Source organism: Eulemur rufifrons, chromosome 7 (assembly GCF_041146395.1).
Source record: "Eulemur rufifrons isolate Redbay chromosome 7, OSU_ERuf_1, whole genome shotgun sequence".
NCBI lineage: Eukaryota > Metazoa > Chordata > Mammalia > Primates > Lemuridae > Eulemur > Eulemur rufifrons.
In genome coordinates this window covers 3,115,791-3,142,817 of record NC_090989.1, presented here as the reverse complement: position 1 = coordinate 3,142,817, position 27,027 = coordinate 3,115,791, and the positions used below count along the sequence as shown (strand labels likewise).

Sequence of the window (27,027 nt, the reverse complement as noted above, 5' to 3'; positions counted from 1 at the left end):
AAATAAACTAATGAACAAAGCCATCGTCACCTGGGGTTTTCTATCACTTGCAGCAGAACCAGGGTGTAACCGATACAGGGACATGATCTGTGCTTGACAAACTTACCTGGCGGCAGAGCTCTCCACCGAACAGCTGTTTACGCCTTAGGATCCTTTTGCTCAGACGGAGTTTGGGGCTGACAGCTCCACACAAATGGAAATCCTCACTCTCACTGATTATCACACTTCAAAGCGTACTTGCTAGAGAACTAAATGGTTTGAGACATTCTGGGTTCCTGGGTTCCCATTTCTTAATGGTTGTGAGCGATAAACATATTAAACTGTCTTAGAAATAGATACCATGAAATCTCGGGCTCGGTGGTTTTCAAAAAATCTGTTCTCAAAATAAGCAGCTTTGGAACTGCTGCCTGCAGAGGCCGACTTTAGTCCCGCTGCATGATGCTGGGTTGATGCGGGTCCCAGTGGCGTGCGGGCACTGGGGAGCCAGGTGTGCGTGCACAGGTGTGTTCTAGGGAGCGGGAGGTGCCCCCGGGAGGGCAGAGAGGAAGGGGGCACAGGCCGCGTGCTGCAACAGCAGCCATGCAGACCGGCCGTGAGTGGGGCCCTGCCCAGTCTGCGCCGATGCTGAGCAGCCGTGCGGCAGACACCAGTCTCCACCCCGCAGACGCGGGGACCGGGGCAACTTGCCGGGGACCCCGGCTGTGACATGGGACCCAGCGTCTGGGCCAGGGCTGCGGCTCTCTGCGGGACCCACGCTTGTCACAGCCCAGCAAGTCCCAGCACCGGAGGCTGCTCGGCAACAGGGGCCCCCAGTGGCTGTGGGGGTGGGGCTGCCCTGAGCTCAGTTGTGTCCCCGCAATTCGTATGTTGAAGGCCTAACACCCAGGACCTCAGGGTGGGGGCTTATTTGGAGACGGGACCTTTAAAGGAGTGATTAATGTTAAATGAGGCCATTAGGGTGGCCCAGCCAGTGGCCGGTATCTGTATAAAAGGGGTAACTTGGACGTGGAGATGGAGGGGGACATGGAGGGGGGACACTGTGGCGGGAGGAGACGGCCACAGACGGGACGGGCCCCACTGCTCGCGCCAGCCCAGCCAGAAGCTAATAAAGGACCTTGGATTGGGGTCCCCCACCGGCCTGTGGCCTCTGGAGGAGGTGCCACTGTCACCTATTAAATGGGGAGCCTCAGGGCTGCAGTCTTCAGCTCGGTCTGCACCTGTGCCCGCGGCAGGGTCGGGGGCGGCCGGTCCCTGGGGGCAGCAGGCTCCCTGTGCAGACCCCAGGGTGGGCCAGGCTGGGGTGGGGCCAGGGGTGGCTCTGAGCCCCTTGGTGACAGCACCATCACTCTCATGGGATCTCTCCGTGGTCCCCAGGGGCCAGGCCACGACACCGTCCTGTGGAAAACTGTTCACTGTCGAGTACACTGCTGACCTTTCCTGGCGTCGCCTGACTACGGGGTTCACAGGTCACCAGAGGGTGCCGTGCCCAGCTGTTGCCCCGTCTGGTCATTGTTCACAAAAGCCTAATTACTGACTACTGAGAGTTTCGGAAAAATGTCACCGAGCTATTTCCGCTTCCTTCCCCATAAACTAGGTTTCACCAGCTTCATGCGGACAGACCGTCCTGTCCCAGGTGTGCAAACACAGGTGCGCTCGCTGCAGGAGCTGCCCAAGCAGCGGCCGCCCTGCCGCCCACCCAGCCCTCCCGGCGGCCCCCCAGGCGGGATCCCATGCCGTCTGCGCCCACATTTCTGGGAACCTGCCCGGGCTGCTTCGCTTTTCTTTAGGTTTCAACTGTTAACCACCAACATCCTCCCGCGGAAGATGAAGACCCAGCTCACACACTCCTTCCCGCTGGGAGGAACCGAGTCCGAGCTCCGGGCCAGCCCGCGCGGCTCCGTGACTTTGTGGCAGATCCAAAGCTCGCTGGGTACTGCGAGTCCCTCCTTGTGGAGCTCCCAGTTGCCCTTCTCGATGGTGGCGTTTCCCGGGACTGGTGCCACCCCCAGCTCTCCATACGCTCACGGCCCTGATGTCTCGGTCTCCTTCCCTCCCTTGGGGTGTCACTCCTGGGGCCTCTGTCCTATCGCAAGGTATGGCCGCTGGGCCCACTGTCACCCTGGGGGTGCCTCGCATGGCATGCCTGTGAGACAGCCTGTTCCCTCTCGCCTCCCTGCTTGGGCGAAGCAGCGTGCTCCAGGATGAGGACGAGGCACCCGCCGCTTCTTGCACTACGCACCACGCAAATCAACTCCAAGTGGATCAGTGAGCTAAATCCACGAAACTCTTAGAAGAAAATATTGGGGTAAATGTTCATGGCCTTGGAGTTGGCAAATGGCTATGACAACAAAAGCGTGAGCAGCAGGGAAAACATAAATAAATTGTGACTTCACCAAAATGAAAAACTGCATCAAAGAACGTTAAGAAAGTAAAAAGATACCCTACAGAATGGGAGGAAACGTTTGCAAATCACGTATCTGGCAAGGGTCTAGTGTACGGAACATACTGAGAACTCCTACAGCTCAACAGAAAGCCCAGTTTAAAAACGGACGCTGGACCTTCCCCAGACACACGCAGACGACCCGCAGGCCTGCAAGACGCTCAGCATCGGCAGCCATCAGAGCGACGCACGCAAATCCACAAGGCACCCCGCACACTCGCATGGCTGTAATAACAATCTTCCAAAGGGACAAGAGCACGTGTTGGTAGGACGTGGAGCAGGTGGAGCCCTTGTCAGCTGTGGGTGTGAGTGTAAAACTCGGCAGCCACTGTGGAACAGCTGGACGGTTCCTTGAAACCCCCATGGAATTCCACCACCCGGCAGTTCCACTCCTGCGTAGACACCCGACCCAAATGAAAACAAACGAGTTTGGGTCCAAGCAAACTCGTCCCTGATGTTCGCAGCAGCGTAGTCTCAGGAGCTAAAAGACGGAAACAACCCAAACGTCCATCATGGGCAAAGGGATAACGAAACGCGGTTTCTCCACGCAGCGGAACGCTACAACAGGAACCAAGTGTGTCGAAGCGCACGCCGTGACGGACGAGCCCGGAAACATGTCGCTCAGTGAAATCAGCCGACACGTGAGGCCAGGCTGTGTGACCGCTTTTATGTGAAACGTCCAGAGAGGGCAGATCCAGAGGCAGGAGGCATTTGGTGGCTGCCAGGGGAGGGGCGTGGGGGCGACTGCACGGCTCCGATTGTACTAAATGCCACTCAATTGCTCACTGTTACATTATTTAAAATTATTGGTTCACAATAACCTAAATGTTACACGAAATCCACCTCAATTAAAAAGACCCAAACAAGCCGCTCCAACCGACCCAGCCCCCCAGGACAACCTGCCCGTGAGAGTGGACGCTGCACCCACCCGGACCCCGAGCCCCTCCCGGCTGCTCCCTATTCCGGATTCTTCTCCGGTAAAGACATTTGCTTTTGCTCTTAACCCACCTGGCCAACTTCCCTTCCCACAGGCCGTGGGGAAACATGTTAAGAGGAAGCTACGTTAGAGGACACATTTAATCTAACAACCATAAGCACGGTCACTTAGGGAGGCCGGCGTCAGTGGCAGAGAAACAGACGGACGCCGCCGGCGAGGGGACCCGCCCGCCCCACGCTGCCTGTCGGGAGAGGCGCGCCCGGCCTCGGGCAACTGCAAATCACACGTGTGTGTCGAGTGTACGGAAGCAGCGAGAAGACTCCACGCGGGGAGAGCGCGGGCAGCAGGGCGCCAGCACGTCCAGACCTCACTGCCGGCGCCGCTCCTGCGCGGCCACGAAGTTCAGCAGGTCGATGGCGGTGACGACGCCGAACACCATCTGCCGCTGGCTGGCCTTGCCGTTGCTGTGGTCTGCGGAGGACAGAGCAGGGGCAGGTGTGCAGGCGCCCAGCGACAGAGGCCGTCCCCCCGCCCGCACCCCGGGCCAGGCCCCACGAGGGCCCGCCGGACTCAGAGCCGGGAGGGCCCCCCACGCCCAAGGGGTCCCCGGTGAAATTCAAACCCCGTTCACACCCCCGGCAACACCAGCTCCACCTCTGGCTGGTTCTCTCCGAACCGCCCCTTTTCCTGGCTGGCCCAGGCTCAGGACACCGCCGGCCCAGCCCCGCGCCGCCCGCAGGCAGGGACGGTCACAGTGACCGTCAGCTTTCACACGTCGGCTTAACTGGGCCAGGGGGAGCCCAGACATTTGGCCGAGCGTCACTCTGGATGAGGTGACATCTGAATCCGTGAACAGTGTGAAGCAGCTGCCCTCCCCGGCAGGGGTCGTGGGAGGAACAGGCAGGCCCTCCCCGGGGACAGGGGAGCTTTTCCTGCGTCTGGACTTGAGCGGAAGCACCAGCTCTCCCGGGCCCCCTGCCTGCCGGCCCCCCCGCAGCTCCCGGGGCTTCCCAGCCTCCAGATCGCCTGAGCCAACTCCTTGGAGCAGGTCTCTGCGCACACACACCCCGTCCGTCCCATTTCTATGGAGACCCTGACAGACAGTCGCTACGAGCACAGAGAGCCGGGTGGGCAGGAGTGAGGAACACCGAGGCCCGCCCTCGGGTCCTGTCCCCACGCTGCCACGGCTCTGTCACGCCCGTCCGTCTCTGTGGCCAGAGGTCCCTCAGGGTAGGGGGAGCCCAGGGGGCCAGGCACTTTGCTGGCCCACTTGGAGCCTCAGGAAAAAGCCAAGAGCACCCAGAAGAGATCAGCTCCCTGTGTTTGGGGGACACGGAGGCAGAGAGGCAGCCGGGGAGAAGCACAGCTGTGGCTGCTGCAGCCCCCGAAATCCAGCCCTGAGACACTGCCCAGACCCGGCAGGACCCTCTGAGAGGGGCCGGATGGTGGATATTTTAGGTCTTGGGGCCCTGCGGACTGTGGCGACCGCTCGGCTCTGCCGCCGTGCCCGCAGGCAGCCGCAGACAGCGGGCAGGCAGCCGCAGACAGCGGGCAGGCAGCCGCAGACAGCGGGCAGGCAGCCGCAGACAGCGGGCAGGCAGCCGCAGACAGCGGGCAGCAAGCGCAGCTGTGCTCCAGCAAGGCGCAGCTCAGCGGCCTCGACACTGGATCTGCAGCTTGTCTTTTGAAACAGAGTCTCGCTCTGTCACCCAGGCTGGAGTGCCGTGGCCTCAGCCTAGCTCACGGGAACCCCAAACTCCTGGGCCCAAACGATCCTCCTGCCCCAGCCTCCCGAGTAGCTGGGACTACAGGTGTGTGCCACCATGCCCGGCTGATGTTTTTTTCTATTTTTAGTTGCCCGGCTAATTTTTTATATTTTTTAGTAGAGACGGGGTCTCACTCTTGCTCAGGCTGGTCTCGAACTCCTGACCTCAAGTGATCCTCCTGCCTCGGCCTCCCAGAGTGCTGGAATTACAGGCGTGAGCACTGTATTTTTTTGAAATACTTGAATACAAGTGAATGTGAGACTAAGAGAAGGAACCCTCCCCACCCCTGCAAGCTTGGGGGTCCGCCAGGGGCCGCAGCTCTGTGCCCGAGAGCCACCTCTGAGGGGCGGGAGTGGCGGGGCGTACGTACCTGCAGGCCCCCCACTCCTGACCAGGCCCGGTCCTGCTGCAGAGCCAAGGACGGGAGAGGGGGTTAGACTCGGACGGCCCCAGACCCCAGGGAGCAGCCCGGCCATGCGCACACACCCGCCACGCACAGGCCGCACGGGCAGGGCGGGCTCGGACTCCAGGGCCCCTCCCAACTCCTCCTGTGGGCCCCAGACCAGCGCCTGCGATCCCTGACCCAGCGCGAGAAGGCCTCTCCCGGCCTGCGGAGACGGGGTCGTGACACCCGGGAAGCACCACCCGAGAGAGTCGCCCCAAGATCCGCATGGGGGCTTCCCTTCAGAGCTGCCCCCCGAAGGCCAGGAGACAAATGCAGCCCCTCCAGAGGGATGGGGGACACTGCGGGGTCGAGATTGTCACCTGTTCCAGGTTTCCCTGGGGCTGCCCAAAGCCGCTGGCCTGTGCACTCTGACCCATGGGCTCAGCGCACCCACCAGCCTGCAGCGTGGGGGAGGCTGGGGTGATGCACCACCTGCTCCCCAACACCCCTGAGGCACGGAGAGCACCCCGGGGAAGCCCAGGCAGGCGAGGTCGTGTCCCAGGCCCGGCGGCCCGGCCCCCCAGAACCCAGAACCCAGTGTGCGGAGCAGGCCCACTCACACTGGATCTGCTCGTGCACCACCAGGGCGAAGTGGTCCGTCTCCAGGATGTTCGAGAGGTTGCCCAGCGTGTCCGTGAGGTGGATCTGCAAGAGAAGCCACTCGCTGCTCACCCGGCCAGAGGCTGAGACTGCTGCCCCCAGAAACCACCGCGCCCGCCAGGCCCTCCATGGAAGGCAGCACGGGGCAGGAGGCCTGGCGTCGCTCAGGAGGACCCCAAGGTAGACGAAGAGGTAACAAGTGCAGGAAGACGCTTCCACAAGCTGTAAACCAGGGAAGGACACGGAGGGGCCACGTGACAGCCAGGCTGAGGAGGCCACAGGCCACAGACGGCAACTCTCTGATGTTTCCTTAAAGGCAAACGGTTGTGAAAAGCTCAGTGGTTGCCAGGGGGGGGGAAGGCGGGGGAAGTAGGTGGGCGGAGGGGTTTTAGGGCCCTATCCGTGTTTTCCTGGTTGATACTATGACGACCCATCTGCGGAGAGCTCAGGCCACCAAGGCACAGCGGCGGGGCGGGGGGAGTCCCGTCCCAGGACAGCCCTTCACAGCATCTGCAAGGCCCCCACCAAGACTTCCTGCCCTCAGCTCCTGGCTGGACAGACCCCTCCCGGGACGCAGCGAGGACAACTGCGTATCAGACTCGGGCTGGACAGCCCAGGGCGACTTCTGCATCACAGAGGATGGCCCTCGGGTCCCCACACTGCGACACTGCGTTCAAGGGGCAAAGCAGAGGGCTCCCTCCACGCTGGTGCCGGTGGGCCCGGGAGCAGCGGTGTGAGTTTACAGGAAGCCAAACTCCCTCGAGGCTTGCTTTTAAGTCAGACACCAACTGTGGTCCAAGACCCAGGGGGTGGGGTTTTCTGTCTGAGAACACCCTGGGAACCGTGAGGGCCGGGACCGCCATGTGCCCCTCGGGCCAAACCCCAGGCTGGGGCATGTGCCCGGCAGACGGGAGCCTCCACGTTTTCTGCCTGCTCCTTGGGACGGGGTCTGGAACAAGGGCAGAAGGTCACCTGCCTCTGTCCTCACCTACTCCTCAGTGCCCAGAGCAGAGCAGGGCCCGGGAGGCCATGGGACATTCTGCTCCTGCCAGCCGGGCCCAGCACCGAGTGGCAGGACACGGAGCCCTGCGCTGAGAGCCCAGCCAGGCCCAGGGCAAGGGCGGCCCTGGCGGGGTGACGTGGCCTCTGACCACAGCGCAGGCCCTTGGCTCTTTCAGGCCCCGCCAGCTTGGAAATGGAGACAGAAAACCAAAGCCGGGCGCTTTAGGAATACACCAGGTATCTCGAATGAACGGACGCACAGAGAAAGGCGAGGGCCGAGCCCGGCGAGAACGCACAGCCTGGCAGGCGCCTGTGCGGCTGAGCGAGGGTCCGTGGGCCACAGCTCAGCTCCAGGTGTCGCCCCCGTGCTGAGCGCCCCTCCCGGGCCTTCTCCATCAGCACAGGGAGCAAATGCGCGGTGCTGATGGGTGCGGCGGCTGGGCCTGCGGGCTCCCACAGCGGGACCCGCCCGCACGGGAAGCCCCTGTCCTGCCTCAAGGGCCGGCTGGGGGTTGGCACATACCTGATTGAACTGCTTGTAGATGACTTTCTGGACCTGGTCTGACGGCTGCACCTTCCCGGCGAGCAGGGACGACAGCATGTTCCCGAGCGTCACCATTCCCAGGATCACCCTGGGGAGGTGGGGGGGGGTCAGTGCGCACAGCTCGCCCCTCCCCAGACGGCAGGACACGCCCACTGCCCTCAGGCCAGTGTCTCAAAGCACGTAGCAGGAACACAGCAGGGACCACACGGGTGCCAGTGAACCAGCGGGTCCCTGGGCATCCCCGTCCTGCCAGCGGTTGGGGGACCAGCCACCAGATTCCTGAGACGAGGGACTTGCCGTGCGAGAAGCGGCACAGCTGGTCCCCTGGGTGTGTCTGCCGCCACCCTCCCTGTGGACACTCAGGCATCCAGCCCTGCCTCCGGACCAGCCAGGGTGGGGTCGGCAGAGGCCTGGGGGCTCCCACACAGTGGACGTGGCCAGCCCTGCTTGGCTGCAGGGACAGGACCTCCGGGGGGAGGGCGGCCCAATGCGCGGCCGCCCCACCCAGCAACACTGACGGGGAGAAGCATGGGGCACAGGCTGCGGCCCCCAGCTGAGCCCAGGGACAGCGCTCTGGACTGGGAGGGGCAGGGGCGGCCGGGACTGACCCCGACTCGTCGACCACGGGCGCCTGGTCGAAGCCCTTCTCCCGGAGGATCTCGATGGTGTGTTCACAGGTGACCGTCGGCAGCACCGTCAGCGGCGCCGACAGGCTCAGCTCCTGCACCCGGAGGTGCCACCACCTGAGGGCAGAGGGCAGGACGGGGAGGTCAGGCCCAGGACCAGCACTCTCACTACATGGGCGGCACTGTGGCGGGAGACCTCAGGGACCACCTCAATCCCGCTTGTCACCAGCCAGACGTGGCACGGAGCACTCGTGACCCGGTGCCAGAACACAGCCCCCTGGCCGGGACGCCCTTACCAGGGCCTCTTCACGGTGAGGTCCGCCTCCTTCACGAAGCCCTTCTGCAGCATCCACTTGTCACTCAGGAACTTGGACCTGCGGGGACGGGGGACTCACTGAGGGCCCTGCACAGCCTCCGCCCATGCTGCGGGCACGTCGCGCCCAGGGACGGGTTCTGAGAAAGGCCGCCCCTCACTGGGCCGGCACAGGCCCCAAGTGGCCGGGCGGGGGTTCCGGGGAGAGGCCGGGGGACTTCCTGGACTTCGGGAAGACCAACTGGGAACTGGGGGGCAGGGGGCACCCGGCCAGCGGGGTGCCTGGGGAATGAGCTCAGAGAACAGAAAGTTCTTCCTGGAACCTTTGTGATCAAGTCCCCTCCAGGGCCCGGGGGGGCCTCTTCCCCAGCCCTCCCCGCACGGCTCTGGCAGAGGGGCCTGTTCTGCTTGGAGCCAAAGGGCCCCAGAGCAGGCCTCGGCTGCCAGGGACCTGCCGAGGACCCACACCCGGAGTGGGGACAGAGGTGACCCTCCGCCACCCTGAGGCCAACATGTGTGCGCAGCATGCGCATGCAGTCATCTCTCACACACACAAACACACACACACACACACGCACACGCATCCTCTCCCACTCAATTCCCGCCCCCACGCACCCGTACTCACATCCCACACGCATGTGCACACACAGCAAGCAGCCAAGTGCGCGGGGAGATGCGTGTGCTCGTGCGCTGCTCCTGGGGGCAGGAGCCCTGCTCAGGGCGACCTGCCCTGAACCACCCCATGCCGGGGTACCCAGTTGGCGCCCCCGGCCGTGCCTGGCCCCCCAGAGCAGCTGAGCTCGCCAGAAACGTGCAGCCCCTTGGCCGGAGGGCTTGGAGGAAACCCTGTGGGCATGGCGAGGCAGGGCGTGGGGTCTTTAGCTACCGGATGCGGTGCCACCTGAGGCCAGGTGCAGAGCGTCCTTCCCCAGGTTCCAGCCAGCGCACCCAGGCCGCGCCAGCCCAGCAGGGAGGAATTTGAGGCTGCGGGCTCCAAGCCGCCCAGTGAGGAGCTGGGTCTGTGCGGCTGACATGGGGTCAGGGCACTGGCGCCCCAGGGGCCTAGGAGGCTGCCAGGCAAGTCTGTCCCAGCAAGTCCCAAGGGCCCACCTGAGTCACATTGCGCCAAGACCATGGCCTGGGACCACCTGACCCCAGCAGGGCTCTCCCCAGCCCACGCTGTCCTCGGCCAGGCCGAGTGCAGGTGAAGCAACTGTCCCCGGGGGCGGGTGGGAGGCAGTACAAGGCCCGTCCCAGGCACTGGTGGCTGCAGCTGGCTGGTCCACGGAGCCCAGAGACCTCCGAGGACGGAGGGGGCAGCACCCAGGGAGCCGCCCTTCCCGGGGGCTCTGCATCGATTCTTATGCACTGCGGGGCAAGGCAGGCCGAGAGACCCGACCCGTGGGGGGACCCCCAGGCCAGGACCCCGCTGAGCTCCCCTCTCCCGGCTTCCTGCGGCCGCTCTCAGGGGAGGCGCGGCGTCCCGGCCAGGGTGACGGAGGGCGGGGAGCAAGGAGGGCGGGGAGGCGGGCACGGCTCTTACATGTAGTTCCGCACCGAGTCGGGCAGGATGACCACGCAGCGCTGACCCTCCTGCAGCTCCCGGGCAGCCTTCACGGCCGCGGCCATGGCGCTGCCGGCACTGCCACCTGCCGAGGGGGCCCGGGTTCAGACCCGCTGGTGCGAGTGTGCAGGAGCCATGCGTGTGCACGTGCATGCCTGTGTGTGTGCGTGTGAGCATCCCAGACACGCTCTGCAGGGATCCCTGGGCACCCGTCAGGGTGGCCGCCTCCAGGAGAGGGGCTGGGCTGGGAGGACCCGCTTCTCACTGCACAGCCAGGCTCCCCTCAGACACCCGGGGCTCCCACACGTGCTCAGGGTGGAACTGGACCCCACAAGGACACACAAAGACCCTGCAGCAAGGAGGGCTCCAGCCAGAGCAGGCACTGGTGCCAGGGAAATGCCCTTGGAAATGCCCGGCCCGGGCCAAGCGCCAAGCACTGCTTACAGCCAAGCCACAAGGCCAGCGACACCGGGTCCCCCTCCATAAAAGACAGGCCTTGGCTCACAGTGCCGCCACCCGCCCCAGGGGCCCTGAGTCAGAGCAGAGGTGGCTCACGAGCCCAGAGGCGGGCTGAGCTTCGTTCCGCCACGCACAGGAGTGCACCAGGAGGGCCCCTCTGCTCCGGACGGCCCCTGAGCCTGCCGGGCTCCCCGTCCGAGGCTCGGCACCCAAACCTCCTCCTGGCAACACCCTGGGAACACCCTGTTCGGTCGGGAGGGGTTTGCTTCCCGTCTGCAGTTTGGGGCCCAGCAGTTGGGACCAGGCCATGCTGAGGGCTGGTTTCCTCCCATTTCCCTGTCCCCACCCAGGAGACACAGCAAGGGGAAGGCACATTTATGTGAGCGCATGCAGTGCCTTCCCCGAGTGGGTTTCCGATGCCCGGGGCCGGCTCTCTGGTCCCGAGTCCCTGGGTCCGCACAAGCCGCTCCCCCTTAGCTTCCCCGTGTGGCTGGCCAGCGGCACTCCCCGGCCAGGGCACCTGCTCTGGCCACCCCCAAGCTCCACAGAGGACAGAGCTGACAAGGAGCGCAGTCCACCTCCCCGGGCCCCGGAGGCCAGAGGGACAGACCCTCGCCAGCCCCTCAGGGTGTTCGGGGCACCAAGTCCCGGCCCTGGACCCGGCTGATGAGGGGCCCGCACCCCAGGACAAGGCTGGTCCTGGTTAGAAACAAGTGTCGTGAGAGCCGTCTGTGTCCAGGGGCAGCCCAGCCCTGCACCGGGGCCTCCCGCCTTCCCCTGCGCAGGTGACCCGAGGGCTGCGGAGCGGGCCGGGCAGACAGATGACGCCACCCGAGAGGTGCGGCCGCTGCCGCGTGTCACGCACGTGGGCTGGGGGCTGCAGAGGGCAGGCGCCACTCACCGCAGAGCAGCCCTTCCTGCGCGATCAGCATGCGGGCGAAGGCAAAGGACTCCTCGTCGTTGCTCTTGTACCACCTGTCCACCACCTGCAGCGGCCCAGAGGCAGCCCGTCAGACCGCAGCACCCCGGCAGGGGGCTGGTGCAACCTCAGTCGACCCCCGTCCAGGCGGCTAGGACCCCAGGTGTGGCCCGGGCCGCGCTCCTGGCACTGAACTGACATCTGCACACCTGAACCCTGCTCACTCTCAGACCAGAGCCACCCTGCCCAGTCCACAGCAAGGGCGTCCCCTGCTCCGCGCCCAGGCCGGTCCTCTCTGCCGGGCCGTCTCCGAGCCTTCACCCCGAAAGGTCAGGGCACGATGTGACCATCCCACCCTGTCTCTCCCTCGAGACCACCGCTGACCGCTCGTGCCAGGCCCACCCTTCTGTTCCCCGTCAGTGGGGAAGTGAGTTCAGGGGCTGCAGCGGCGCCACCTTGCAGGGAGGACCCCGGCCCCGACCCACCGTCCTGTCCAGCACGGTGGGGACGAAGTCGTAGCCGATGCCCTCCACCTCGTAGGCCGTCACCTCCGTCTGGTTCAGCTCCGCCGGCTCCGCAAGAATGGACCCTTCGGGATCCACACCGATGACCTGCAAAGCGGGCAGTGTAGGGCTGAGTGCAGCGAGAGTCACTCCTGAGCACGCCCAGCTGTCTCGGGAGTGGCCGACACTGCCGCTAACCGGCCGGTGAACATCTGCCCGCGGGACGTGGGTCTGGGCCTGCGGAGGCAGGAGGAGAACCCAGGAACGCGGCCCCCAGTGTTCAAGTGCAACAGCCGGTCTGAACTACACGGGCAGCGCCGACACTCGAAAGTGAAGGCAGGTGCTGGGTGGATGTGACTTCCTAGGGGACTCCTCTGAGCAGGGACCCCAGGACAGCCCAGACCGACCTGTTCTTGGAGAGCAGGCAACATGGCCACAGGGAGGAAATGCTCTCAGCCCCGCCCGCTGGGCGATTCTAGGGGCCCCTCCTCGGACCTCTTCACCCCAAATCCAGGAACCCTCCTGACTCTCGCAAACCCCAGTGGAGCCCAGGCCCCACACGGGGCACTCGGGACCAGACAGCTCAGAGCTGCTGGCTGGAGGCCACCCCCGCGCAGCACGAGAAGCCCCTCCAGGACACTGGCCCATGGACGAACACCCGAGCCGCTGGGTTCCTTTATCTGCCGGGCGCCGACATCCCGAACGCCTCCCAGGCAGCGCAGACACACACGCCACGGAAGACGGCGACGCCGGGCGGAAATGTGTGCAACGAGAGCTTCCGCCCCAAGCACAGAGGCCGCTCCACGTGCTAACGCCTCTCCGGAGCTGAGCCCAGGCCACGGGGGACAGCACAGCCCCAGCCGTCCCCGCCCGGCCCCGCCACTCACTCTGCACCCAGGACACTTCTCCTTCAGCTTCCTGGCGATGCCTGTGATGGTGCCGCCCGTGCCCGCCGAAGCCACCAGCATGTCCAGCTTCCCTGGTGGACGGAGGACATTCTCAGGTCACAACCCGGCCACCCCCACTCCCAGGAACACTCAGTGAGAACAGGCTGCACCCAGCCAAGGCAGGTGATGGAAAGGCCACAAGACAGACTTATTCTCAGACTCGAGCCGCCCCCGTCACAGGGCTGTGTGTGTGAATGAACCCGCAGGAGCAGGGAGCCGGCGTGGCTCGGTAAGTCTTTGCCCAGCGACACTCGGCCCTCGAAGCCCCATCTGGCTGGGCCTGTGGTGGCGGATGCCATGCGTGGGGCACAGACTGGGCAGAGGGAGGCTCTCACGCACGCAGCTTCCCAGGCTGTTGGATTTTGGGCGATGTGAGAAGGTGGGCTGAATTTTAACAGCAAATAGAATAAATCCCTCAGGCCGGGGCTCAGAGAGCCCCTGGGCGCCGCCCCCGCCGCACGGCCAACTCAGGCACCCTGGTGGGCGAGTCTAGACACGGGCAAGCCGGTGAGGCGGAGCAGCGCGGGCACTCGTGCCGAGACAGGACTGCTTTTGCCAAGTGAGCCAATTCTCACACATGAAATGCCTGGACGCTACCGCCTGGCTCCCGGGCACAGAACAAGGCTGCGCTGGGGCCACCGCCCAGCAGACTGCCATGGGAAGCCGAGAACGCGGCCTCCCAGCTTTTCCCTGCTTTTCCCTGCAGGGGTCTCCCGGGAAAACATGACCTCCAGCCCCCCAGGCCCTGGCACTGAACGTGTGGGAAGGTTCCAGGGAGGCTCAGGCCTGCACAGGGAGCAAGCTAATGGCAGGCGTCACCACCCCGTCCTGGACATGAATTCAGCGCCCAAGTTGGGGCTTGATCCTAACTGCCAGCACTCAGGAGCTCCTGAGGATGGGAGAGACTGCCGGGGAAACGTGCTACTCCACGTGTTGGCTGTTACAGGCGAGGCACAGGCAAGGCCCAGGAGAGCACAGGAGGGAGGAAACTGCTCTAGAGAAACGCTCTGGAAAGCATTCACAGAGAGTAGACATTTGAGCTGGGTTTTGAAGGGTGAATAGGAGTTTGCCAAGGAAAGCGCAAATGACTTGTACTTTCCCAGGCAGCTAGGGATAAATGTAATCAGACGGGCAGAGGGTGAGAGGAGAAGTACACACCGTCACACTGCTGCAGGATCTCCTCCGCGGTGGTGTCGTAGTGAGCCAGGGGGTTGCTGGCGTTGCGGTACTGCACGGAAAGAGAGCACAGAGCTGCGAGCCACAATCGGCCTCAGCAACCCACCCCTGCTGCAGCTGCAGCACCACCCCAATCCCTGACAGAGACCCCCAGGAAAAGCCCTACTTACGCACAGATGCAAACCCACTTCCCAGGCCTCCAGACGCCTCACCTGGTCCAGTATGTGAGAATTGGGGATTTCATTCCTTAGCCGCCACGCCACTCCCACGTGTGACTCGGGGGAGTCGAACCTGGCGTTGGTGGGCGTCCTCACGATCTCGGCCCCCAGGGCCCGCAGGACATCCACCTGCCCCAAGGAACAGCCTTCACCTTCCAGCCAGGTGGGCCCCACCAGTCCGGCCCCTCGGCCCACCCACCGCGCCCCGCCCACCTTCTCCGTGCCCCGCCCACCTTCTCCGTGCCCCGCCCACCTTCTCCGTGCTCATCTTCTCCGGCATCACGATGACGCAGCGATAGCCCCTCACGGCGGCAGTCAGGGCCAGCCCGATCCCTGGGGGCACACAGAGGGCGAGGGGCACAGTGCCCACCTAGCCCCGCCCGCCCTGCCTGGGACACCACCCTGGGAGGCCCAGGGGAGGGGTCCCTCAAGACTCCAAAAACCACCCAACGGTCCAAGTAGCCTCTCCTGCCCTCCAGCGAGGGGTCAGGAGAGCCCCGGGGCAGAAATAAGGGTGCGCGGTGGGTAAGGGGAAGCTCCTGGGTGGGAGACAGAGAGCGGGCCCCGGGCTGGTCCTGCGCCGCCCCCCATGCAATCACCCCCGCACATGCGCAGTCGCCCGGACGTGCAGTCGCCCGACTCCCGCACACGGGACGCGGCTGGCAACAGCGAGGGAGGAAGCGGCTGCCCCCGCCTGCACGGCCGAGGCCCAGGCCCCAGGGGAGAGGCCGGGCGGCAGCGCCAGCTCAGTCCGGGCCCCACCTGTGTTCCCCGATGTCGGCTCGATGATGGTGTCCCCGGGCTTCAGAAGCCCGTCCCGCTCGGCGTCCTCCACCATCCGCAGGCTGATGCGGTCCTTCACGCTCCCGCCCGCGTTGAAGAACTCGCACTTGGCCACTGGGAGACCAACAGCATCACAGGGAGGAAACCCCGACCCCAGCTGACTCCGGCCCACCCCTGACTACCGGGACGGACAGGCCTGGTGCCCGGGTCCACCCTGCCCCCGCACCTGCCCCGGGCGCCCACCCCTTGGCCTGGGGACCGCACGGCACCCTAGGGAATGAGAAGGCCCCGGGAGCCCCCACCAGGTGGTGGGTCAGGAGCCCCCAGTAGAGTCCCAGGAGCCGGGCTTGGATTCGAGCCCCACACTCCCCTGCGCCAGCCGCGCTGTCGCCCTGCCAGACCAACCTGACCTGAAGCCACCGGCCGTCCGATGGGGACCTGCAAACCCTCCAGGATGGCCTCACATCCTTCCCTTGCGAGGAACCCCTCGCCCAGAGAAAGGGCTCTCTGTGTCCCCCCACACAGCCACAGCGCCCGTCTTTCCCGGGCCGAGGCCCTCACTGAATGTCCTCCCTCCCCAGCTCTGAAAAACATTCAGTTTTTAGAAGAGGGAGACACTGGGCTGCACCAAGTGTGATTTGAAGGGCCCAGGACCGGCCTACGGCACCCACAGGATTCTGAAAGCCACCATCAGACAGACCTGACCCTGACTAGGCAGAGGTGCCGTGCATGGCGGGAGGCCGCGCCCAGGAGCCCCTGGGCCCCACATTGTGACCTGTCTGGTCAGCTCACTCTAACTACCCTGTAGAGGCTGCTCTGAAGCACAGATCAGAGCTGACCCGCTGGCGGCCCTGGGGAAGCCACATAACCAATCCGAGCCTTGGTTTGTCTGTCTGTAAAATGGGCCTGCTGGATACTTGTTAATCATCTCTGTCACCTGACAAGTGGGCACAGAGCAGCCCTGCTGGGCCTTGGGGGCCTCTGTTGGGGGGATGTTTGTTTATTTGGAGATTTCCTTCCCCAGAGGGGCAGGGGAGGGCCAGGCTCCCCCGAGGGTTCCCAGTGCGCCGATCCCGGACTTTTTCAAGTCTCCACCCCCGTCCATGTCCTCACTGCAGCGGCACCTCCTCTCTGTCTAACAGGCATCCCTGAATAAAAATGTCCACAGTGGCTCCTTCCCTCCCCTTTCCCCACTCTGGGGCTCTCCATGCCCCTCCCACCCCCTGAAACTGCAATTCTGTCCCCTCCCCTAGGGCCTTTGCACCTGCAGCCTCCCCGGACCCTGTGCTCTTGGAGGCGCAGTGATACGAATTCCTCGTCTGCAGACAGCTTCCTGCCACCGCCCTTCCCGTGCAGCGCTAGTGACAACCTGGTAACTGTGCTGACCTAGGACAAGCCAGCCACGGACCTCCCAGTTCCCGCACCTCGTCTCAAATGATTAGCTGAACTGCAGTCCCCACAGAACTAGCAAGACAGGGACCAACACGGCCTGTCCAGTGCCAACCGAGACCTGCCACAAACTGTCACGTCACCCTATGACACGTCCACCCCTTCCTGTAACACCTGAGGAACCTCCGCACTCAACCTCCCGACTTGCCGGGATCCTCCCGCAAGCTCTGTCACATTCGGGCCTCAGCTCAAAGGTCACCCCTTCCTTGCCATGGCTCACTGTGGTCACTTGGTCACCCTCTGACACATCACCCTGTCGTGTTTTCTTCCTGAACTTTACTAACGTGACTGCAGCCACTCATTAACCAGCGTGTTTTCCGACCCCACTGCCCACCCCCGGGCCTTGGCTAAGGGTCCATCCCGAGCTCCCCCAGACCCCAGCCACTGCCGAGCCCAGCGCAGGACAGAGGAAGCCCCGCTCCGAGCCGGGCAACTCACAGAGCTCACACTTCAGGCCAAAGTTCTTCCCGAGCTTGTTGATTCTGACCATGGGGGTGTCCCCAATTTTTTCCAGAATATCTGGCAAGATTTTTGAAGGTTTTGTCCTAAAACAGAGGAATCCACAATTATTCAGGGAGAAAAAAAACAGTCCAAGCGCATTGTTTTAAATAGATCAAGAATTAAGGAGTGGTCACAATCTGCACACACACCCTGAGTACACACCTGAGACACACACGCTTGCACCTGAAAACCTACAAAACCCAAATAATGCCCATAGTTTAGTTACTAAGGCATTATCCGTGGGAAACTGGGTGAAGGGTACATGGGACCTTGATATTTTTGCAACTCTTGTGAGTGTTAAATTAATTCCAAATAGGCCTGGCACAGTGGCCTACACCTGCGATCCCAGCACTCTGGGAGGGCAATGCAGGAGGATCACTTGAGCCCAGGAGTTTGAGACCAGCCTGGACAACATAGTGAGACTCCATCTCTACAAAAAATAGAAAATTAAAAAATTAGCTGGGCATGCTGGCGGGCGCCTTGTAGTCCCAGCTACTCGGGAGGCTGAGGCAGGAGGATCGCTTGAGCCCAGGAGTTGGAGGCTGCAGTGAGCTGTGATCAAGCCACTGCACTCCAGCCTGGGTGACAGAGCAAGACTGTGTCTCTCAAAAAGAAACAAAAAAATTTTTTTCCAAATAAAACGTTAAAGTAAGTAAATATTCACTTCAAAACAACAGATCCAGGTCCACCTTTTTAGAAAGTCTTTACAGGGGTCTCTGCACCTGGCTGCTGGGATACGCCCTTTTCTTTTCTTCGATCAAGAAAGGGCAGTGCTGACCCTAAGCCGGAGAATCCTTAGACCTCTGGCCGCCAGTCAGTGACGAAGGCTGCAAAGCGCAGGCCCAGGTGCCTGGCACTGCGGAGAATGTCGTGCGCAGGGTGTGTGGTGTTGCGTCCCAGACAGAACACTGAGCTGAGACTCTCACTTCTCCCTGGGGCAGGGTTAGCGGCCAGCCGCTCCCCCAACGGCTCTTCCACCTGACAACATGGTGACAGGCGGCAGAGGCAGCTATCAGCCAGGCCCGAGACACTCTGCTCTGTGGCATCTGTGTGTGCAAATCCCGATCCAGGTGGTTTCCCAAGTGGCCTGGTGCTGCCCCTGCCATCCTCCCGCTCGGGGACGGATGCGGATCCCACGCTCACCAGACACCCCTCAGGGACAATGCCCGCCTCCCCTCGGCCTCCAGAGCTGCAGGAGCCTCCCGGCCCTAGACTTCTCACTGGCCACTCCCCAACCCCAGCCAGGCCCTCACCGGCAGGGCACCTGCCATACGGGTGGGCTCCCTGGGCCCTGCCCTGAGGGTGCCGCTTAGACCAGGGTGGGCCAGCTCCCTGGGGTCCTGAGGTGTCAGGAGTGCCCCACTCCAGGCCGTGGGGAGAAGCCTCCCAAAGACAGGCAGCGACGCGGCGAGGCTGGAATCCAGTCGCACCTGCCCAGGAGGCAGAGAGCCCTGCCCCGAGGATGCAGGCAGGAGCAAGGACACCCCAAACTGTGCTGGGGGTGCTGTCCTTGGTGGAATGGGACCAGGCTGGGCGGAGGGAACAGACAGCCTCGGAGGGGGGCCCAGCAGGCGTCCAGGCCCTCCACGCTGGGGCCCTTGCATTAATTCAGTTCGAGCTGGGTGGGGAACCCGGCATCCCAGCGCCCAGGGCACGGAGAACTGCGTGAGCTGACCTAGCCCTGGGCCTTGGCCGCCACAGAGTCACCTGGGAGGTCTGCAGAGATGATCAGGGTAAGGGCCCTGTCACTTAGTGTGACAAAGGACAGCATTTGCACGCATGGCCCAGACAGCTTGTCTACTTTCTCTTTGTCCGCAGGAGGTCACTGGGGGGACAACCCACGGCACCTTAGAATAACCCCAGGGACACACTGCTTCGGGAACTATCCCCCCACAGTGTGCTCCTTAAAAAAGAACAAACGAAAGAAAGAAAAAAAGAACAAACCCCAAAGTCTTCACCAGGGATGGGCCCTCAGCCCCAGCCCACTGTGGAATCCCGGAACCCCCTTCCTGGGACAGCCACATGCCGGCTCCTTCTGGTACTCAGGTGCCAGCTCCTGGCCCTCCCCGGCCACCCCGGCCGCCTCACTGCCCTCACTGGCTGGGGTCCCCAGTTTCTGCCCCAACCTGGGACCTCGGTCTAGAGCACCCCGGTGTCCTCCTAGCTGGTGAGTCACCGGCAACCTGAGTGCACGCGTGACCTGGGACGAGCCCTCGGCTCTGCATTTCGGGATGAGACACCAGCCCCTTAGGGTGACTCACGAGGCTGGATCAGGCCAGGGTGCGTGCAGGAGCGGGGGCCACTTCCCACCCCGACAGCCTGGCGCCCACACCTGCCCTGCAGCCAGGGGCCTGCGGGAGCCCCGGGAATCCGGCCTCTCTTCCCGCCCGCAGCAGCCACACCCCAGCCTCAAGGGGCATCTCCCCCACTGCTCAGGTGGTCTTGGCAGCAGGGCCCATCCCTCTGGCCGGCGCCTACTTGGCCGCCGGGGCTCCCAGCACGGAGATAAGTCTTAGGTTCAGAGCTTCTGGGTTTGTCAATTTTTGTTTCTTTCTGTTGGCCCCGATGAGAGTGCATCCCCCACCCGCCACTCCTTCGGATTTTTGAATCAGCAACTGTAAGTGTTGGCAGCAGTGTACTCGGAAGAATCAGACACCTGAAAAGCATATTCTTTGACCCATTTGTTATACTTCAAGGAAATTATACTAAGGAAATAACCGAACATAACCCAAAGACTTAGCGAGCTCAATTTAAGTTTCATGATGGGGCAGAGATTTTTTTTTTTTTTTTTTCTTTTTTTTTTTTTTTTGAGACAGAGTCTCACTCTGTTGCCCGGGCTAGAGTGAGTGCCGTGGCGTCAGTCTAGCTCACAGCAACCTCAAACTCCTGGGCTTAAGCGATCCTACTGCCTCAGCCTCCCGAGTAGCTGGGACTACAGGCATGCACCACTATGCCCGGCTAATTTTTTGTATATGTATATTTTAGTTGTCCATATAATTTCTTTCTATTTTTAGTAGAGACGGGGTCTCACTCTTGCTCAGGCTGGTCTGGAACTCCTGACCTCGAGCGATCCACCCGCCTGGGCCTCCCAGAGTGCTAGGATTACAGGCGTGAGCCACCGCGCCCGGCCGAGATTTTTTTTTATTTTCTACTGATAGATCTTCTGCACATAGAACAGGGCATGAAATACAGTAGATAATCAATGAAGATTCGTTGAGTGAATGAATGTGTAATATTTTCTATTGCAGTTACTCACAATGAGACAATGCAAACATCTAACCAATAGAGTGCTTGAAAAAAATATGGTCTAGGCTGGGCACAGTGGCTCACACCTATAATCCTAGCACTTTGGGAGGCCAAGGCGGGATGATCACTTGGGCCAAGGAATTTGAGACCAACCTGGGCAACATAGCAAGACTCCATCACTACAAAAAATAAAAATTAAAATTAAAAAATTGGCTGGGCGTGGTGGTGCACATCTGTAGTCCCACCTACTCGGGAGGCTGAGGCAGGAGGATTGCTGAAGCCCAGGAGTTTGAGGCTGCAGTGAGCTAGGATGACACTACTGCATTCTAGCCTGTGCAACACAATGAGACCCTGTCTCCAAAAAAAAAAATACGGTTCATTCCTCCAACACTGTCTTCTCAACTATAAAAAGAGCCCACTAAAGAAAAATATGTAATGGCCAGGGGAAACGTCTATGACCTAGAGCTAAGTGCAAAAGAGCAGGTATGACCCCGATTGCTGGAAAGATGTCCAAACCTCCGTCACAGCTGCGTGTGCGGCCAGACGCACTGGCCTTACAAATCTCACTGCTACCAGTCACTCAAAGCATGTGACTCAGGCACATTCGTTTATTTATTCAGCAAATATTATTGAGCATTGACTCTCTTTGCAGGGCACTGGCCTAGCTGCTGGGCTACAACGTAAAGAGGCCTTGGCCTCTCTGAGCTGCAGCTGACTCATCGGGAAGGTGCTCCCGCCCCCAGCTCACCAGTCCTCCAGAGTAATTACAAGTCCTCTAGGCTACGTGGCTTCCCGGTAACAAACTCCTCCCCTCCAGGGAATAGGCTGCCCATCTTGTAACGAAAAACAAGGACTTACGGGGTGGTGTGGTGATGCGGGGAGTCGGCACTGGGCCTGCCCAGCTGCCAGGTGCACCTGCTTGGGGCATCGGGTCGGATCCACAGGTGCTCCTTGGCTTCCTTGTCACCTGGGGACCCCTTCTCCAGGCTCCCTTTCCCTGAGAGTGCCCCTGAGAGGTGGGGGCACTCTGCAGACCCCTCTTCTGCCTGGGGTGTCTCGGAAGGCATGCTGGGATCTGGCAAAGGCAGGGAGAGATGTCGTCAGGCTTCGATGCTGTTGCAATGCGGAGAGTCCTGCTCCCCTGGCCGTCTGGGCGCCACTCACTCCAACAAGCCGGTAGGCACAGGCATGACGCACAGGCTCCGGCTGCTACGGACAACAGTTTGGCTGCTTCTCAAAAGGTTAGACACGGAACTACCATATGGCCCAGGAATTTGGCTCCCAGGCATATATCCCAAAAAAATGGAGACAATATTTGCACACTCACGTTCATTGCAGTGTTATTCACAGCAGCCAAACTGTGGGAGCCACCCAAGTGTCCAATGTCGTTTATACACAATCGAATATTATTCAGCCATAAAAAGTAATGGAATTTATACACACGCTACAACATGGATGAACCTTGAAGACAGCATGCTAAGGGAAACAGACCAGTCACAGAAGGACAAGCACTGTGCAATGCCGCTGATAAGACCTTGTATCTGGCCAATCTGAGCTCCGCACAACAGGCAAATTCATAGATACGGAAGGCAGAACGGAGGCTGCCAGGGGCTGGGGTGATGGGAAGCGGAGAGTCACTGTTTCAGGGGTGCAGAGGTTTTGTTGGGAATGATGAAATGTTTTGGATATAGATAGTGATGGTATTTGCACAACACTGTGAATATAACTAATGCCACTGAACCGTACAGTTACAAATGGTTAAAATGATAAATATTAAGTCATATATATTTTACCCACAACCTAAAAACACACAAGCACCTTAAATAGATAAGACACACACAAAAGAAAGATAAGAAAAGAGGACCAGGGCTCCCCACGGTGAGGCCCATCTGGCCGCAGCCCTGTCTCCCTGCCCCGGGGGACAATGAACGGACAGTGCCCTCGTCATCTCCAGGGGCCAGGACTGGACCCGGCCCCTCTTCTGCCTCCAGCCTCAATTTTCACATTCAACAGGAAGACAAGGCCCTCGCCAAGTGCCACAGCGTCACTCACCCGACTGATGGCTTTGATAATGCACCAAGCTCAAACTCTGTAAGACATGGGGACAAAACGCAGTGTGGGATCCCCAAACAAAGAGGAGAGTAGACGACACAAATCTGACTGCAGTACAGACTTTAGTTAGCAACAACGAAGTCAGCGATGATTACAGGATAATGTGATCAGTTCGTTACGTTTCAGTAACAGGGAAAGCCGCGTGCTCGCGGGACGAAGTGCACGGGAACCCTCTGTACTACCTTTTCAATTTTTCTGTAAATCTAAAACTGAGGGAAAAAAGTCTATTAAAAAATAAGTGGGACTGCAAACTAGTTCAACCCCTGTGGAAAGTAACATGGAGACCCCTCAAAAAGCTACAAGATAACTACCATTTGATCCAGCAATCCCATTACTGGGCATCTACTCAAAAGAACAAAAGACATTCTATAAAAAAGACACTTGCACTTGAATGTTTATAGCAGCACAATTCACAATTGCAAAGATGTGGAAACAACCCAAGTGCCCATCAATACATGAGTGGATTAATAAAATGTGGTATATGTATACCATGGAGTTCTACTCAACCACAAGAAACAATGGTGATCTAGCACCTCTTGTATTATCCTGGATAGAGCTGGAAACCATTCTACTAAGTGAAGTATCACAAGAATGGAAAAACAAACACGTTACTCTCCATCAAGTTGGTATTAACTGATCAACACTTATGTGTCATCGGTGCCGGGCAGGTGGGAGGGGGGGAGGGGATGGTATATTCACACCTAATGCCTGTGGTGCGCACTGTCTGGGGGATGGACAAGCTGGAAGCTCTGACTCAGGTGAGGCAAAGGCAATATATGTAACCTAAACATTTGTACCCCTGTGATATGCTGAAATAAATAAACAAATAAATAAGTTGCTGGAGCCGCCTGGGTTTGGAAGGTCCCATCAAGGAACTCACCACAGGGGTGGGGCTCAGGTGACTCCAGCCTGTGCCCACTGCCCACGTGGGCAGTTTTGCTGTGAACAGTCAGGGCTGGGGGGCTGGGCCGAAGGTGCAATCGGCTCCCCAGTTGCTGTAAGTAGAGGCTTGTGGACCTCCTCACCCCTCAAGGAGCCCACCCCCACCGCCCACCCCCAGCAAGCACAGAAGCAGCCCCAGCTCCTCCCTCACCCCCACCCCCCGCAGACCGGCCCCCAGCAGACGCCCACAGGGGGCGGTGCTTTCCGGGTCTCGGGATCACAGATTTACTTAAGAATGAGAAGGCTTTGGACCTTCTCTTCCCCAGAAAAGTGCACCCATTTTCGGAGGTTCATGTCCCTCCTGAAGCCACCCAAGAATGTCCCAAGCTCTTCTTCCCCGACCTTTAAAAAAGCTGTGAGTGGAACAGCGCCTTCCCTACGCCGGGTGCAGGTGGGGGGCGTGGGTGATTCTCCCACCTTGCACAAAGCCCTGTCCTACCAAGCTCAGCCTGGCTCGCGCTCAGGTCACATGCTGCAGCTCGGCGGCGCCTCGGCCTGGTGGGTGCGCTCAGCGGCCGGGCTGGCCAGAGCCGCGCAGACCCGGCCCCACGCCTCCCTTTTGGCGACGCAGCTCGCCCTGCCGCAAACGCCGGCAAGGTAGGGGTCTTCTGGGAACACAGGTAGCCAGCGGCCGGGCCGGAGGAACCCCGGGGCGCTCGGCGGGAAGCCGGCGAGGCGGCTAGGCGGCCTGTCGGAACCCTCCGGCTTTGGCCCGGCTCCCAGCGGCGACGGTGGCCGGACGCACGCGCAGGGGCGGCGGGCTCACCTGGCGCCGCAGCTCAAGCCGTAAGGCCTCCCCGGGGTCCGCACGCCCCCAAGGGCGGCCCTGCCTGGCGCACCACCGCTCGGAGGAGTCGGTTAGGGCCCAGAGTGTGGATAAAACTCAATAAACTCGACGCGAAAGTTTCCAGGTGGGAGATCGAGACCCCACAGAGCGTCTGGAAACCGCTCGGCCACTCGGTCTTCGGAAGGACACTTTGGACAAAGTTTGGGGCCAGTACACCCAGGACACCCCCACCCAGGCCACCCCTGGGACGCGGAAAGTTGGCGTTCCCGCCCCTCCCCCAGCCCCCTCACGTTCCCAGGCTCGGCCGCGCCCGGGCTTGGGGCGAAGCGCTCAGGGTGCCGCCCGCGCGGCTACAGCCGTGTTCGCCCCGCCCCACACCGTCTGCGGGAAAGAGCCATTGGAGAAACAGCCGTTTCCCATACGAACGCAGCGAAAAATCAGTGCTCCGCACCGTAACCCCGCGTCTCGTGCAAACCTCCGCCCCGGGTCCCAGCTCCACACTCCGAGGTCCGAGGCTCGTGGGGGTGGGGGTGGGGGCCCGGGGCCACGTGGACGCTCAGCCCCCGGCTCAGGGCGGCCGGACTCGCGAGAGCGGGGACCTACTGGCGGGGTCCGCGCGGCGGGAGGGAGGCGCGACGGGCGGGACGGGGTGGGGGCCCACTCGCCTGATGGGGGACGCGGGACACAGGGACCGGCCCTGCCCCACCGCGTCCAGGTGCAGATTACGCAACTCCGCGCGGAGGTGTGGGGGGAGTGCGAGCGGTCCCGGACCCCAGAGAGGACCTTCAGTCGGGGGAGGTGGGGAGGGGCCTGGGGCTCCGCCGGGCCGGTGCTCACCTGGACGGAAGCGCGGGAAAGAATTGCGGCCGGCTGCTCCCCGCGAGGCAAGTTGCGGCCGGACAGGAAGGCGGGGACCGCGACCCTGGGGCTGGCCAGCCCCCCGGGACCCACGGCGCAGGGTGGGCGGGAGGCGATTGGCCGAGAGGCGGGGGCGGAGGGCCGGCGCCCGCCAATGCTCGGCTGCGGAGTCCCCGGCCCCGCCCCCTCGTCCCGTACCGCGCCCCACCGCCTCCCACCCCCGACCCGACTCCCACCCCCAACCCCACTCCCATCCCCTTCTGGCCCCCAACCCCTACTCCCACCCCCACCCCTCCCACTCCCAGTCCCTCACTCCCACCTCCACCCCCGCCCCCACCAGGGCCAGGGCCTCCCCGCGCGCCCCGCCCCCCACTGATGCAACCGCAGGCCAGGGCCCCCGCCCCGCCCCGCCCCCCTGCTCCCGGCCATCCCCCAACCCCAGGCAGTCGTGCGAACGCCTTGGTCCTGGCGTCGGGTTTTGTCTTCCGTGGCTGCCTCCTTCCTCTGCTCACCGGCGGGTGGAAACGCGCGGTCCTGAGAGGGGCGCCACTCGCGGGCCAGGCGCTGTGGGGGCGGGTCCTGGGGGGGCCCAACTTGCCCCCCACCCTGCACCCCGCACCGCCCTGAGGCCCCGGTCCACGTGCGGCCGTCCACGTGCGGCCGTCCGCGGGGCGTCGTCCCGCTGCCCATAGTGTCACTGCAGGCCGTGTCACAGGGCCCTGGGGCGCTGGGAGGCCGTGAGTGACGGCATTCCAGACACTGGTCAATGCGACATTGGAGCCCGCGGGGTGACGGGCAGGCGGCGCCCCGGTTTGGACGGAGGCCTGTGAGCTCTGGCCACCACCACGGTGAGCGTGGCTCAGACTCCTGGTCGCTGTCCCCCTACACTGGGGGAGAACAAGACACACTTCGTAATGAAGTTTCCGCCGATGACAACTGCTAGGAAGATAGAGGGGACTGGGAGCTGGATCAGGTGGGATTAGACCAGGAGTCTGTCAGGACAGGTGGCCAGGTGGCCTGCAGCTGACACCTCAGGAGCCACATCTTGCTCTGCGGCAGGAACGTTCCGGGCCGAAAACCACCGCTGCACATGGCAGGGCAGGAGCAGGCTGGGGGGGGCCGGGGGGGAGGGTTAGGAACTGTGGGCCGAGCCTGTAGACCAAGACCGGGATCTGGATTTCAGCCCTAGTGACTCGGGGCCACTGGAGGGTTTCAAGCTAGGAGGTTTTGAATGTGCTCTGAAATACATTCTTTTACTCCTGGCATAATTTCAGACTGTCGTGAAAGTGGCGAGAACAGCACGGATTCCCAGTCACCTTCTCCGCTTTCCCGAATGTTAGCGCCTACTCAGCCCTGGACCTGCGGATGGGACCTTACTTGGAAGCAGGGCCCTTGAGGACAGGATCAAGTTAAAAGCAGGCGGGCGGGTCAGGCGGGCGGGTCGGGAGGGGATGTTTAATCCAATTCAAGAAGTTTGGACGCGGTCTGCGGAAAGGCTGGTGAAGATGGAGGAGAGACTGGAGCTAAGCTGGCGCAGACAGGAATGGCCGGGGACTGTGGCAGCCAGGGGACAGGGGCAGGCGAGGAAGGGCCCTCCCCGGAGCCTTCACAGAGGCCTGCGCTTGCAGCCCACAGAAGTCCAAGATGACAGACTCGTGTCACTCCATTCGAGTTTTGGTAGCTTGTTACAGCAGCACAAGTTGGTTTTTAGTTTTTAGAAATTTTGACATAATTCCAGACGGTCAGAAAAGTGTCGAGAACCACACAAAGAATTCCCTGAGTCCGTCATCCAGAGTTTCCAAGTGTTAGATTTTACATTTGCTTCCTGTCTCTGTCTCTCTGTCTCCATGCGCGCGCGTAAACACACACACACACACACACACACACGCA

General features: G+C 61.8%; 1 protein-coding gene across 4 annotated transcripts; it reads right to left on the bottom strand.

Annotated features, from left to right (window-relative positions):
* Positions 1 to 3,499: 3,499 nt before the first annotated feature.
* On the bottom strand, positions 3,500 to 25,190 carry CBS (cystathionine beta-synthase). Of its 4 annotated transcripts, none has more exons than XM_069474926.1 (17): positions 25,117 to 25,190; positions 21,297 to 21,513; positions 17,130 to 17,236; positions 15,222 to 15,356; positions 14,713 to 14,792; positions 14,454 to 14,588; positions 14,224 to 14,293; positions 13,006 to 13,097; positions 12,101 to 12,226; positions 11,598 to 11,682; positions 10,217 to 10,322; positions 8,657 to 8,734; positions 8,343 to 8,477; positions 7,714 to 7,822; positions 6,149 to 6,233; positions 5,514 to 5,549; positions 3,500 to 3,848 (listed from the first exon to the last, which is right to left on the bottom strand). In XM_069474926.1, exons 2-17 carry the CDS (start codon positions 21,503 to 21,505, stop codon positions 3,745 to 3,747), a joined length of 1,692 nt encoding a protein of 563 aa, XP_069331027.1. In that variant the 5' UTR covers positions 21,506 to 21,513; positions 25,117 to 25,190; the 3' UTR covers positions 3,500 to 3,744. The 4 variants fall into 4 exon arrangements, with proteins under 4 accessions (XP_069331027.1, XP_069331028.1, XP_069331029.1 ...); XM_069474927.1 differs by lacking the exon at positions 25,117 to 25,190 and adding an exon at positions 22,491 to 22,564; XM_069474928.1 differs by lacking the exon at positions 5,514 to 5,549.
* Positions 25,191 to 27,027: the final 1,837 nt, after the last annotated feature.

What these genes read in the sequence shown, in the direction of transcription:
- CBS (XM_069474926.1), bottom strand. Translation starts at nt 21,505, where the DNA reads ATGCCTTCCGAGACACCCCAGGCAGAAGAGGGGTCTGCAGAGTGCCCC. An exon ending in ATTCTCACATACTGGACCAG is followed by an intron (nt 14,294 to 14,453) that starts GTGAGGCGTCTG and finishes CTTTCCGTGCAG; the next exon opens with TACCGCAACGCCAGCAACCC. An exon ending in TCTACAAGCAGTTCAATCAG is followed by an intron (nt 6,234 to 7,713) that starts GTATGTGCCAAC and finishes CTTCTCTTGCAG; the next exon opens with ATCCACCTCACGGACACGCT.